This window comes from Alligator sinensis, unplaced genomic scaffold, assembly GCF_000455745.1.
Source record: "Alligator sinensis unplaced genomic scaffold, ASM45574v1 scaffold989_1, whole genome shotgun sequence".
In the NCBI taxonomy this organism is placed as follows: domain Eukaryota; kingdom Metazoa; phylum Chordata; order Crocodylia; family Alligatoridae; genus Alligator; species Alligator sinensis.
The window spans coordinates 1,417,094-1,430,763 of NW_005842266.1; the positions used below are offsets into that span (position 1 = coordinate 1,417,094).

The following is a 13,670-nucleotide window of genomic DNA, read 5'->3' on the forward strand; positions in this document are numbered from 1 at the left end:
CCCCCCCCCCCCCCCCCCCCAGATTGCTCCTGAGTTTATGACATACCTCTGTATTTCCCTGAGTGGGTGATATTGAACATAATACAAGCAGACAAAACACCTGTTCCATTTAAATGGGTTTGTGACCTATAATTTTTGCTTCACTGCTTGGGCATATATGATGTAGCTCAGCCATGCAGGAATAGATCTGTTCCCTGTTGAGCCAGAGTAACTCAGTACAATTTATAGTGTGGGACCTTCTGGAAGTTGTTGGCATTGCTGAAGGCTTCCACTTGGGTAATGAAACTGGCCCATGAACTGTAGTCATGGAAACACAGCCAGATGTATACTATGTACTATGTATGTGCTGAATTTGTTCATGGGGTGTCCATTACGGTGGGCCTGGGTGTCATGCAGAAGTAGTAGGAGGCAACCATCAATCCTTCTGGGTCATGGTGTATGCATCAGAGGTCACCTAGACTGTTGATGCATCCACCTAGGCAGGAGTATGGGGGAGTGGAGGCTGCCCAGACCTTCCATCCCCCCCTTAGACCATTGAGAGAGAATCCAATGGCCAGGCTGAGCCTGGACTTCTGGTGCCTCAATGGCTGTAGTTATGTGCACATCTGGGAAACAAACCCAGGTCTTCCATGTGGCAGACAAGGGTTTTACCACTGAATCACAACAGCAGGTCATGCAGAAGTGAAAGGCAACAATTAAGATGAAATGGGGCCCAGAGGCAAACAGTCCCTGTGGCAAAAGCAGGAAAAACAAGGGAAAGCTGGTGATGAAAGGGGGCCTTGAGTGGCCTAAGATGGACTGACCTAAACAGAGAGGCCTCGTGCTCAGTTGTGGTAGTCTCTGCCCTGGCATGATGTGGACGGAGCCTGAGGATTACTGGACAAGGACATCTTAACTCAGGGCACCACAATTCTTACATTTGCTTTAGAAGGTGGACTCTTTCCTTTAGCAACCTTTTTCTGCCCCATTTTATACTAGCAGGTGACATGAGCATAAGAACATCAAAACTGCCATTTAGTTGATCAGACCATAGGTGCATCTTGCCCAGTATCCTGTGTCTCACAGTAGCAGAGTGGATGCTGAAAGGGAGAGTGAACAGGGTATAGCCAAGGTTTTTTCCGCTGTTCCTCTCTCACTTGCAGCCTCCATGTTTAAAGTCTAGTAAGATCTGATATAGTTCTGTAAATTAATTCTCAGTAAAGCATGCTTTCAAAGAGGAAATCCATTGCAAACATTGTTTGATGTTTACTTCCTCCCTTGAGTTAATTACAGAAGTACAAATAGTATATGGCCCCAATCTATTCACATAACAGACTTCCACGGTAGTTTACATCTTGCAGAAATAGGACGAACCGCAGTCTTAATCTTCTCCTGGTAGTTATTGTGCATCTTCAGTTCTTCGAGAAAAGCACCAATCAGTTCCAATTATGTGTGTATATTGTGCATCTCCAGCCATATCACCCATGCATGTTGGGACAAAGACTTCATCTTACTACCCAGAATAGCAGAGCTTGACTAGGGATCTAACTGGGATGCTTCAGAGAGTCCCATACTGAGCTTGTGCTTTAATTTGTGGCCTTTCTGCCAGTCCCAAACCATGTTGTGTCCCATGGTGGCTACCTGCAAAGTGAGTAGCTGCTGTTTGTTCTTGCAGCGTAAGTGGGGTAGAGATAGGGCAAATGGATCGGAAGGATCACTGGAGAGCTGAACAATCTGATTCAACTTCAAATAGCTCCAAAGCCTCCTTCCCCTTCTGCCTGCCTGCCCTTTGACTGAACCTGTAATCCAGTAAGCTTATTATTGTTTGAGTGAGCTGCCTTCTCTAATTTCCACTGTCCTAGAATTTGCTAGCCTACTGGACATGCTCTGCTGTGATTCTGGATGTCTCTCTGAGCTCACTGACATGTCAGCACTGCTCTTGCCAGAACTTCACAGGTACCATGAGCTTTAAGCTCACCAACTGGTTGGCTCTGGCTCTGGTCAGAGCCCAGGTTGCACACAGCTCCAGAGCCCAGAGAGTGAGCACTGCCCTCACTGATCCCCTCTTTTCCCCTGCTGTTGATTTCAGCAGTGGGGAGGCCTTCCTCAGAGCTGTGCGAAAGTGGGGGCTCCAGCCAGAGCCTGTGCCAGTCACCTGGTGAGCTCAGGGCACATGGAGAACTCCAGCAAGAGCTGTGTGGACATGCAGGTGAGCTCAGTGCGTACGTGCCATACAGCCCCAGGGCAGGGTGGTGCAGGGGTCTGCTCCCCTCCCATCGGGGCTGCCCCTGTGTACAGGGATGAATGCAGTGCCTTGCCACCTAAACACCATGTTTTCAAGAGGGTGGTTTGTATCTTGGGAAGAGGGATAGGTGTTTGACAGCACTGAATTGCAGGATGTGGCAACAGCTCATCCAAGCTTAGTCCTGGGCCCTTTTTGGAGATCTATTCCCCTGCAATAAATTCCGCTTTTGTCACCTACTCCTTTGGTCACAGAGAATATAATGTTGCTGGCTACAGCCAAATGGCACCTGCTAGTGTGATGAGCAGCAGAGACTAAGGGGAAGTGGAACTGAGGAACTTCAGCCTGAGGAAAAGAAGGCTGAGCGGGGACCTGGTAGCAGCTTACCACTACACTAAGGGTACAGTACATCACGGGCTCATTGAGCAACTGTTCACCAGGGCACTCAAGGGGAAAACCAGGAGTAATGGCCACAAACTCCTGGAAGATCGATTCAGGGTCAACATTAGGAAAAACTTCTTCCCAGTCAGGGTTTCCAGACTGTGGAATAAGCTCCCTCCAGAGGTGGTGCAAACACCTGCCCTGGAAATCTTCAAGAGGAGACTAGACAGTCACCTTGCTGGGGTCACCTGACCCCCAGTTATGTTTCCTGCTTGGTGCAGGAAACATATGATGATCTTCCCGATGATCTTCCGAGGTCCCTTCTGGCCTTACAGTCTATGAATCCGTAGGCAGATGTCCTATTACCTTGCATTAGGAAGGACTGAGAAACAATGGCATCCTTAGGGGAGCACAAGGCCCAGCTGCTCCCACTCAGGGAGCCCAGCTATTCCCACTCAGCCAAAATGAATGGCTGCATTTTCTGAAGACATTGACATTTCCTGTTCTCATGTGGGCCTGGAGGATCTGGTGTCTCCATGTTCCCTCCATGTCCCAGACATTTGCTCTGTCCCAACAAACCTCTTTAAGTCATACTTGAGACCTCCAGCAACTTCTACAATAAAAGCAACTGCCAATCCTAGAATTTCTAATGCCCAAGTTCTCTTAGACTTTTCTAAAGGGAATCCATCTTTGTTTGAAAGCCCTCTTTTAAGCCCTCCTTCTCCATTACAAATAAGCAGAAAAGGACCCAAACCTATTCCCGCCCCCCCCCTTTTGCTAGCCATCTTAAGCTTCCTCAGTGGTAGAATTCAGTATTAATTCCTTGGTGCACGAGCCGCTTTTATATGCCTATGGATGCAAGAAGCTGCCTTTTAAAAATCTTACTGTTGAGGCCTGGGCTCTTTAAGAGGTATTAATGTTAATAGGATGATGGAGATTAAGTGGTTGATGGGTGGTGTTTCTATATTATAAGCAGTTAATTTTTTCTTAATTAGTGGAGCTAAACTTAATCCTGCACAAACACTTGAGAATAAACACAGGCTTGTAGTAAGTAGGTGGACTAGCAAGTGCTTGCTATTTGTATGTTGCAGGTCATGAAAGCAAAATATTTTTACAGGCAAATCTATCAGATTCCTGCTGACTTCAGCCCCAGGCAGGGGCGTGTTTCATATGTAGGTACTGTGAGATTCATTATTCCCAGCAACATGAGTTAACTTTTCCTGCAGAATATGGATATAACAGACCATCTTTGCAGGCCAGTATTGTTATGTGTATTTTGCAAAGTACCTGTCCTGTGGCTTGGAGGGCATTGATTGCCCTCTGGATGAGAGGAGCAAAGCTCTAGGCCTCCCTTTCCTATTTAGAACTTCCTTGATTTTTTTATTTTTTATTTTTAGCAGATCCCAACCATTTTAGTGTGTTGTCTTTCCCAAAATATCCATGGAGCACATAAAACTTTTAAAAGGTTAAAAAACCAGTAGATTATACTCCAGTGACCACTGATCTGCACAGGTGGTGGACTTACCTTTAGAGATTAGTTCAATTATAATATACTGCTGGGACTAGACAGCTGTGTGATCTTATGTTCAGATCAGTTATTTCCTCTAATTCTTATAGCACCTGAAGGCTACAGACTATATTTAGCCCTAGTTCAAGCAGGTGCAAGTCCCACTGAGGGTAACCTCCATTACAGCTGAATGCAGTCATATATTTTTCCGTGCTTTTGTTGATTTGTCAACCAGTTTCCAAGCAAGAGAAGCAGTATGGTCCAATAGGCACTCCCCAGTCTGGGAGTGAGGAGGGGATTTTTCCCTGGGCTTTCCAACAGATCAGCATCAGGGCCTCATGTGAGTCGGCCATCTTTCTAGCCTGTGCAAAGCACAGACAGGAACACGCTCTTCTTATGCACAATGTGTGGAGGGCAGCAAATGAGAAGGGTCAGGTGCTGCTGTTGTTGCATTTTGGGATGCTCCTGTTCTTTTCTGCGGTGTGTGATGAGAGATGCATGCTGACTTCAGTATGTGCCCAAAAGCCAGCTGTCAAGTTTAACAGCTGTGCTCCGCCAGCTGTCCATTGCTTTTAAATAAATAACTAGAGAGAACCTATGTGAGAGGCAAGGGTTTCTTAGGGTGATATCTTTTATTGGACCAACTACATGCAGGGTTGAGAGAGAACCCAAGACATTCTCCTTCAGGTCACAGAGGACCTACTAACAGAGGTTCCCTGTGGCAAGCAGAAGTCTTGCTATGCATGGGGGTCACTTCAGAGGGCTGAGAGCAGATGTGGCAAGGTGAAATTCCCGTGGGATAGGATATATCATGGAGCTTGCTTCAGGGCAGACATATACCCAGAGAGACCCTTGCCAAAATTTATCCAGGGGTCTCCTTCTGCAGGTGGCATGTTGTGCAAGGAGGGATGTTGTGGCCAAGGTGAGCTTAGCCATGGGATCATTACCACCCCGGGCAATGGGGATACCTTGCTGTGAAACGTGGCTATGCTGCAGGAAGTGTGAGCACCAGGGTTGTGCCCAGCTCTGGGCTTCAGAGGGGGGAAGGGGGGTAGTCACCTGCAGGATTGCCAAGCCAGCCCCTCACGCATGGCTCCTGAAGCGCTGCCTGGAAGTCATGGAGGGCTGTTGGGTCCCCTGCATTTCTTCTGCTAGCCACTGGGGGCTGCTGTGGAGAGGACCTGCCAATGCCCCTACCACTCTTTCTTAGGTTGTTCACCCCCATGGCTGGGTACAAACCAGCGTGGAGCAACTCAGAGGGGGCTGTAGCTGTCTGCCCCCCTGCTCCCAGACAGGGGAGATGAGTGGCTGGCCAGGACAGGGGGGGCATGGGTGTGCAGTGAGAGGGCACCGAGCAGACGTGGTGGGATGGGTTGGGCAGCATAGGGAGGCTTCCAGGACCCTCCTAGCTCCCTCCTCAGGCTCCCTTCCAGCTTCTCTACCTCTCCCCTGCTCCTGGCCACCTGGGGCATGTTCTCACTGGGCGATCCCCCAAGCAAGCATGTCCAGTCCCAGCATGCTGTGGCCCAACCTGGGCCCTGTGCCACAGCTGCTGGAGTAATGGGTGTGGGGTCTATTCAGACTGGCTGCAAGCTGTGCTGGGGGTCCAAAGATGGACTGTTCAGGGCTGAGCCAGCGCCCATAGCGTAAGGCTCCAGCAGGGATCTGGGCGGCCTGGACCTAGCTGTGAAAGTCTGTTCTAGGAGCTGCAGTGTGTGCTGTTTATATGCCTGAAAGAGGGGGGAAAAAGGGGATTTCTTCTCAAAGAGCCAATGAATAGAGTCCCCTGTGAAGTCCTGGCAGTACACCTTGCTCTCCACATTCATATCAGTCCTGTGGCAGTCACCACAGTCTGACGCTCCTCCTGTGTATAAATACAGCCCTGTTTGCCAAGTTTTAATATGGTCTTGATCCATTTTATTCCCAGTTTGAGGCATGGTCCCTGCTGCTATAATCTCACTACTTCTTTATTGATACTTGGTCTCACTTCTGATGGGTCCATGGCCTTGCTTCTGTGTGGGCCAGGCAAAGCATCATGCCATCGTGATGTTGAGATTTGCACTTGGGATGGTGTGCTCTCCTCTGCTTTCTGCACTAGTAAGGGAGTTTTCTCCTGTTCCACAGGATAAACCACCAAGCAGGCAGATATTAGTCCTGGGCCTGGATGGAGCAGGGAAGACCAGTGTTCTCCACTCCCTAGCAACTAATCATGTGAAGCATAGTGCGGCACCCACAGAGGGATTCAATGCAGTCTGCATCAACACAGAAGAGACCCAGTTGGATTTCCTAGAGAGTAAGTGAATGGATTCTACTCTGGGTAGTGAGGAAAGCTTTTGGATTTCCCAGGAACTTGTCTCAAAAACTGTAAGAGTCAGCTCATTGTTTTGGCTCCTTCCAGTCCTAGGGAAGTGCACCCTCAGTAGTGCTGGTACCCCATATGCTAGTCCTAGCCACATCAGATTGTTTTCTCTCTCAGACCCTGACCCCGGGACTGGGGATGTGCTGTCCTACATGAACGCTAAATCTAAAACTGACCCCACCCCTAAAGAAGTGGTTTCATAGAATCATAGAAAATTAGGGTTGGAAAGGACCTCAGGAGGTCATCTAGTTCAACCCCACCAGCCAAAGCTTTGTCCAGCTGGGTCTTAAAACCACCCAAGGATGTAGCTTCCACCACCTTTCTGGGTAACCTGTTCCAGTGCTTCACTACCCTCCAGGTAAGAAAATTCTTCCTAATATCTAACCTAAACTTCTCTTGCTGCAACTTGAGACCTTTGCTCCTTGTTCTGTCATCTGCCAGCACCGAGAACAGTCTAGTGCCATCCTCTTTGGAACCACCCTTCAGGTAGTTGAAGGCTGCTATTAAATCCCCTCTCAGCCTCCGCTTCTCTAGACTAAATAAGCCTAGTTCCCTCAGCCTCTCCTCAAGTCATGTCCCCCAGCCTCTTCACCATTTTTGTTGCCCTCCACTGGACTGTCCAATTTGTCTACATCCTTTATGTACAGTGTCCAAAACTGAACACTGTACTCCAGATGTGGCCTCACCAGTGCTGAATAGAGGGGAATAATTACTTCCCTTGACCTGCTGGCAACGCTCCTACCAATGCAGCCCAGTATACCATTAGTCTTCTTTGCAACAAGAGGACAATGCTGGCTTATATTCAGTTTATTGTCTGCTGTAACCCCCTGGTCCTTTTCTGCAGAGCTGCAGCACAGCCAGTCAGCCTGCAGCCTGTACTGATGCATGGTATTCTGTCCTAAGTGTAGGACTTTGCACTTGTCCTTATTGAACCTCATGAGATTTCTTTTGGCCCAATCCTCCAATTTGTCTAGGTCACTCTGAATTCTAGCCCTACCCTCCAGCATATCTACTGCTGCCTCCAGCTTGGTGTCATCTGCAAACTTGCTGAGGGCGTACTCTATGCCATCTTCTAGGTTGTTGATGAAAACGTTGAACAAAAATGGCTCCAGGACTGACCTCTGGGGCATTCCACTTAGTATTGTCTGCCAACTAGAAATGGAGCCATTGATTACTACTCTCTGAGCCCGATGCTCCAGCCAGTTTTCTATCCACCTTACAGTCCATTCATCCAGCCGATACTTCCTTAGCTTGCCTGTGAGAATGCTGTGGGAGATCATATCAAAAGCTTTGTTAAAATCAAGGTATATCACGTCCACTGGTCTCCCTGCATCCACAGAGCCAGTCACCTCATCATAGAAGGCAATCAGGTTGGTCAAGCATGACTTGCCCTTGGTGAATCCATGCTGACTGTTCCTAATCACCTTCTTCTCCAAGTGCTTCGAAGATCTGCTCCATGATTTTTTCAGGGACTGAGGTGAGACTGACTGGTCTGTAGTTCTCTGGATGCTCCTTTTTCTCTTTCTTAAATATGGGCGCTGTTTGCCTTTTTCCAATCAGCCGGGACCTCTCCTGATCACCATGAGTTTTCAAAGATGATGGCAAATGGCTCTTCAGTCTCATCAGCCAACTCCCTCAGCACCCTCAGTTGCATCCCATCTGGCCCCATGGACTTGTACATGTCCAGCTTTTCTAAATAGTGCCTAACCTGTTCTTTTGCTACTGTTGCCTGCTCACTTCCTCCCCAAACTGTGTTGCCTGGTGCACTAGTCTGGGAGCTGACCTTGGCTGTGAAGACTGAGGTGAAGAAGGCATTGAGCACTTCAGCCTTTTCTGCATCCTCTGTCACAAGGTTGCCTCCCTCATTCAGCAAGGGACCTACACTTTCCCTGATTCTCCTTTTGCTACCAACACACTTGTAGAAACCCTTATTGTTACCCTTCACATCCCTTGCTAGCTGCAACTCCAATTGCGCTTTGGCTTTCCTAATTTCATCCCTGTATACCCAAGCAATGATTCACTCCTTATTGCTCACCCTAGCTCTAGGGGAGTGCTCTCACACTCTATTTGTAATCGTAGGATAGTATTAGCCCTAGCCCTAGGAAGTACTCTCACACCTAACCCTAATCTTCACCCTAGGGAAGTGTTTCCTTATCCAAACCTTGGTCTTAACACTAGGGAAGTGTTTGCATACACTCACCCTTTCATGCCATACCCTCTCCTTCCTGACGTATGCTCCCTGCCCATCTGTTCCATCCCCTCCCCAATCTCCACACACACAGGCTGCCTGTGCCTTATAAAACTTGTACCACAGTTTGGCCACCCCTCGGCTGGTGGATGGTAAGCTCTCCAGTGGTGGAGGCTGCATTCCCCTGCTAGAAAGCCATTTGGCAGCCCAAATGAAAGCGACACCTAAAGTCCAGCTCAAGGAAGAAAGCTGTTGATGCAGCTATAACCTCCCTTTTAGCTTCAGGCAGGATCCTTGGAGTGTCCAATCACTAGAGGAGAATATCTTCCCAGACATTTTCAAAACTGCAAAAGGAAAGCTTTAGGATGAGACTCAGACACTTAAGACATCCCCCTGAGTACAGATTTCTGAGAGCCAACCAGGAATCTCTTCTGAAACGCTCCGGGCCATTGACTTGGACTAGAGTTGTGGGTAGTTAGCACTTGTGGAAATTCCAACCCTAGTTGTCCTGAGTCTGATATCCCAAGAGATATACCTGGAGCTAGAGCACATGTTTGAAAATGTGGTCTTAATACTTTTTCTTACAAACAAAGCAAGCACTCGGAGCTTGCAGCGTGGAGGTATGAGAAAAGAGTAAAGTAAAGAGAGTCTGTAAAGAGTCTCGTGTCCAACAAGTGTGTGTGCATGTGTGTGTGTGTTCTGGCTTAATTTTGTGCTGTCTATTTCCCTCTACTCAGCTGTCCTCTGGCCCCTTGAATGAGAGACCAAGAAGAGCTTAAAATGAAACATAAGAAGTTTGCTTTTGAACAGGTGTTTGTATATTTAGAAATATATTCAGGGAACATAAAAGTCAATGGAATCAAGGAGCTACTAACCTCAGTATCTAGAGTTGTTGCTACCAACTGCATGTCCTGTAGCTGCCCTGATTGGCTTTACCAATTGCATGTCCTGCCACTCTCTTTTGTCTTCCAGTTGGAGGCAGTGAATCTTTGCGTTCCTATTGGAAAATGTACCTACCCAAGGTTCTGGGGCTGATCTATGTTGTGGATTCAGCAGACCATACACGCTTACCCTTGGCTAAACACCTTCTTCATCAGCTGGTCCAGCATGACTCTACACTGCCAGTGGTGGTCCTAGCCAATAAACAGGTAAAAAAAAAAAAAAAAAAAAGAGCCCAAGAAAATTACAGTATTCAAGGTGATGTTTAGATTGGTGAATTTTAAAGGGAGAAATAGAGCTCTCAAAATAAATTGGAATCATTAAGGGGCAGGTATTTCAAATGCTGTTTTTTTTATTGTGTACCTGCCAAGTGCAGATGAAAATAATCCACGGTTCAATTCTGTACCTGCAATTTAGGTCAGGGGCTTAGGTATCTATTTGCATGGAGAGTTCAGAAGTGCGTGGTTTTGCAGTTCAGAAGTGCAAAACCAGGACCCAGCTAATCCCAGCTTTGCTTTCAGATCTGAAGTTCAGCAGTGTGTCCCAGGCGTTGTTATTGATTATATATCAATTAGAATAATAAAATCATAGACAATTAGGGTTGGAAGTGACCTCAGGTGGTCATCTAGTCCAACCCCCTGCTCAAGGCAGGACCATCCCCAACTAGATCATCCCAGCCAAAGCTTTGTCTAACCGGGTCTTAAAAACTTCCAAAGATGGAGATTCCATAACCACTTTGGGTAACTTGTTCCAGTGCTTTACTAGCTTTACTACTCTCTTAGTGAGAGAGTTTTTTTCCTAATGTCTAACCTAACCTTCCCTTGTTGCAACTTGAGATCACTGCTCTGTGTTCTGTCATCTGCCACCACTGAGAACTGTCCAGCTCCATCTTCTTTGTAACCACCCTTCAGGTAGTTGAAGGCTGCTATTAAATCCCCTCCCAGTATTCTCTTCTAAATGATATGTTCATATTTTATTTTAGTTATTAATTTAGGGTGTATAGGGTACTAATCTCTATGTTTTGCTTCATCTACTAGCAGCTGCATAGTGGATAGTAAATTAATTGTCTCTATACTGGGCATTTTGTTTCTCCTTGAGCAGGTTTATAGCTGAGGAAGAGCAACTTTATAATACCAATTCTCTTCACAGGGTGGCACTGTTTTCTCATAGCATCTGAAGCCTAAATTGAATCTTACCCAAATTGTACCACTATGAGAGAGAAAAGTGCCTGTTTGTTCAAAAAACAAAATGTGTGCGTGAGAGAGGATTTTTGTTCTGGGTTGTTTTTTTTTTTATCTGCTCTTGAATTTTTCTAATAACTGGTTTTACATTTGGGCCTTGTGACTGATGGGAATGCTCTTCTAGCAAATCCTTGGTAGTGCTATCACCATGGGTCCTAAAGCTCAAGGAAGGCTTAGCCTCAGATACACTGGAAGAATATAAAAGGGTTGTGTCTCTAGATGCCTGGAGAAAATGAGATCTAGGCCAGCCAGACTGTCAGAGGGACTGCAGAGATTTTAGAGCAAAAGTCTCACTGAAGGTCAGTGAGATGTTGGAAAATCTGCCTTGTGAGGTACAGACTTTTCTCGATTATCTGAATGGATTGTCTTGGCCTTGGAGAGCAAACAAGCCAGTTGCTGCTGGTAGGAGATGTAACAGACATGTTTTCTTTTTTTGTTTGTTAGGATATTGAAGGAGCATACTGCATCACGGACATCCATGATGCTCTGGCCTTGTCTGACATTGGAGATGAAAGAAAGATGTTCCTTATTGGAACCCACGTGGCACAGGATGGCTCTGAGATTTCTTCCAGCATGAAGGATGCCAAAGAACTAATTGCACAGCTGGTTTTGGAGACTGCATGATAACTGCTGTCTGACAAATTGCTAAGCTTTGTTGTCACAGTCATGGGATCTAGATGGTGGTTGTATTGCCAGCTTGAAGGCCCGAGAGTTCCACTTTCCAGTCAAGATGTGTGGTGTTACTCTCTCTTGTCAGTGTTAAGATCATTTATTTTATTAGGATTTGCAGTTTAAAAGCTCTTTGAAAATCACTATATTTTTCTGAGAATTTGTAAGGGGAGAGGGAGTTTTAACAAGACGAGCATTAATGGGACATGTAGCTTAGGTATGTTGGTCCAGATAATCAGCTGGTGTTGATGATCAGTTAGTACAATGACTTCAGTGAAGCAATGCTGATTTATAGCAGCTCTGGATTTGAGCCTGAAATTTAGTGATGGTTGTTATGGGACTTTTTTGTTTGCTTTTTAAAAAAAGTCTTTTACAAGATTAAAATAGCAATATACTCTGTTAAAAAAAACACAGAAAAACCAAATCTATTTTTGAAAACTTTAAACATCATGGCAAATATTTTCAAAATGACTGATTCTGGGGGTCAAGCCTCAGTTATCTCTGGGCTGTCAGAGGGCGACTGCTACTTGCTTTCTGGAAATTGGGTCTTTTTAAGATGTTAGGCTGTAATAGATGATCTTAGACGCTCAATTTAAAATCTTGGCTTTACAGACTTTTTAGTGCATGGAAACCAGGAAGTAAAATTTACCATGGAAAAATTATTAAGGGTTCCTTTGCCAACAGGAGAAAGTTACAACAATATAACTCAGATGGAATTTAAACCTGTTTTAGTTGGACTAGTGCAACAGGCTGTGTAGATATTTATTTCTATATAAAGGATGAAATAGTATCATTTAGTTTAATTTAGTTAGGAGCAGATTTAACCAACAGACAGAGAAACAAGAGTGCCAACAAAGTACTCATATCAGTTTATGGTTTAAAAGACACAATGGTGTTCCAGCAGGGCAGCGTTCTTGTGAACTTGGGCTCTGAACTAAGTCAGCCATCAAAATTAAACAAATGATATTAAAGGTGAAAAATAAATCTGATTTTAAAAATTCTTTCCACTCCAAACACACACATAAGGAAAATGAATTGGTTTGCATAGGGTGGGCCATTTCCATCTTGCTAGCACTCCTGTCTTTATATTTAAAGAGGAAGTTTTGTATTGAATTGTAGGTAGAAAATACCATGAATACTCTGCAAGGGTTTTGTAACAGTGGATCCTGTACCAAGGTTTTCTACTAGCAGCCTTTCTATTTTGCCACTGAAACAGTTACATAAAGCAGAAATGTTATTGTAGTTTCTTGCGGGAGTCTTATTTACCCAAACAGGTGGTGGAACAGGGTGGTCTGGCATGGGGGCCTGGCAGGAGTAGAGCTGGCCACAGCATTTAAACCAGAGAACCGGAACCCTCTTCTTGTCTGAGCAAGATGTGAACAGTGATGAGGAGAGGGACCCAGGTCACTGTGGGCATCCAGAAGAGCTCAGCTTCCTGAGGTGAGTGGTCTTTGGCTGTGATCCTCCAAGTCTCTCCTTAAACCCCAGGACCTTGAGAGAGGGGCCCCTTCATACAAATCTGTTCCCCCTTCACCTGCTGGTACTGTAGAGTGTTGCATGGAGAAGTGAGTGTTCAGTGCAAGCCCTTCCTGTTTGGGGGCTTGCCTTCTTGTGATCCATTACTATTGGTCATTGTTCTTGTGTTAAAGTCCTTTGCATCTTGTCCTCTTCACAGTCATCTCCTCACATCATATAGGACTGATTTTTTAAAATGACATTGACACCTCAGCTCACATCTGTAGCTAATTTCCTGGTATCTCTGTTGGTCTCTGTAACAGCTGACTAAATACTTCTAAATAGCCACATTCCTGGTTTACTACCAGCAGCAGCTGTCTGTGGGATGCTAAATAGCTATGTCAAAGAGAGACAAACTTCCTTTTTTGTGTTTTTAAATTCTGTGCAGAAAGATTCTGGACTGATTTACTGACATAGTGGCAAGAACTGCTGTTTGGGAGGTTGAAATTATTATCTGCAGAGAGATCATGATCAGCACAACCTGTTCATTTCTGCACCCTGTGTGCAGTGAACAGGGAGTTCAGGAGTTCAGTGCCTGTGTCTGTTCCATTTTTTCCTGAGTCTAGTTTAGTGTTGAGAGCCACTGACACAATGTCGTACTCAAGCTCTCCGAAGGAAGTGAGGCTTTCCTGCGCTAGCAACAGGACCTG

The 13,670-nt window shown here is 45.9% G+C and overlaps 1 protein-coding gene across 1 annotated transcript in view; it reads left to right on the forward strand.

Annotated features, from left to right (window-relative positions):
- The window catches only part of ARL9 (ADP ribosylation factor like GTPase 9), an 18,311-nt gene extending 5,564 nt beyond the window's left edge, over nt 1–12,747 (forward strand). Inside the window, exons 3-5 of the mRNA XM_025209073.1 lie at nt 6,234–6,402; nt 9,629–9,804; nt 11,281–12,747. Coding sequence (XP_025064858.1) covers nt 6,234–6,402; nt 9,629–9,804; nt 11,281–11,460 — 525 coding nt within the window. The 3' untranslated portion in view covers nt 11,461–12,747. The remainder of the gene's footprint in view (nt 1–6,233; nt 6,403–9,628; nt 9,805–11,280) is intronic.
- Nucleotides 12,748–13,670: the final 923 nt, after the last annotated feature.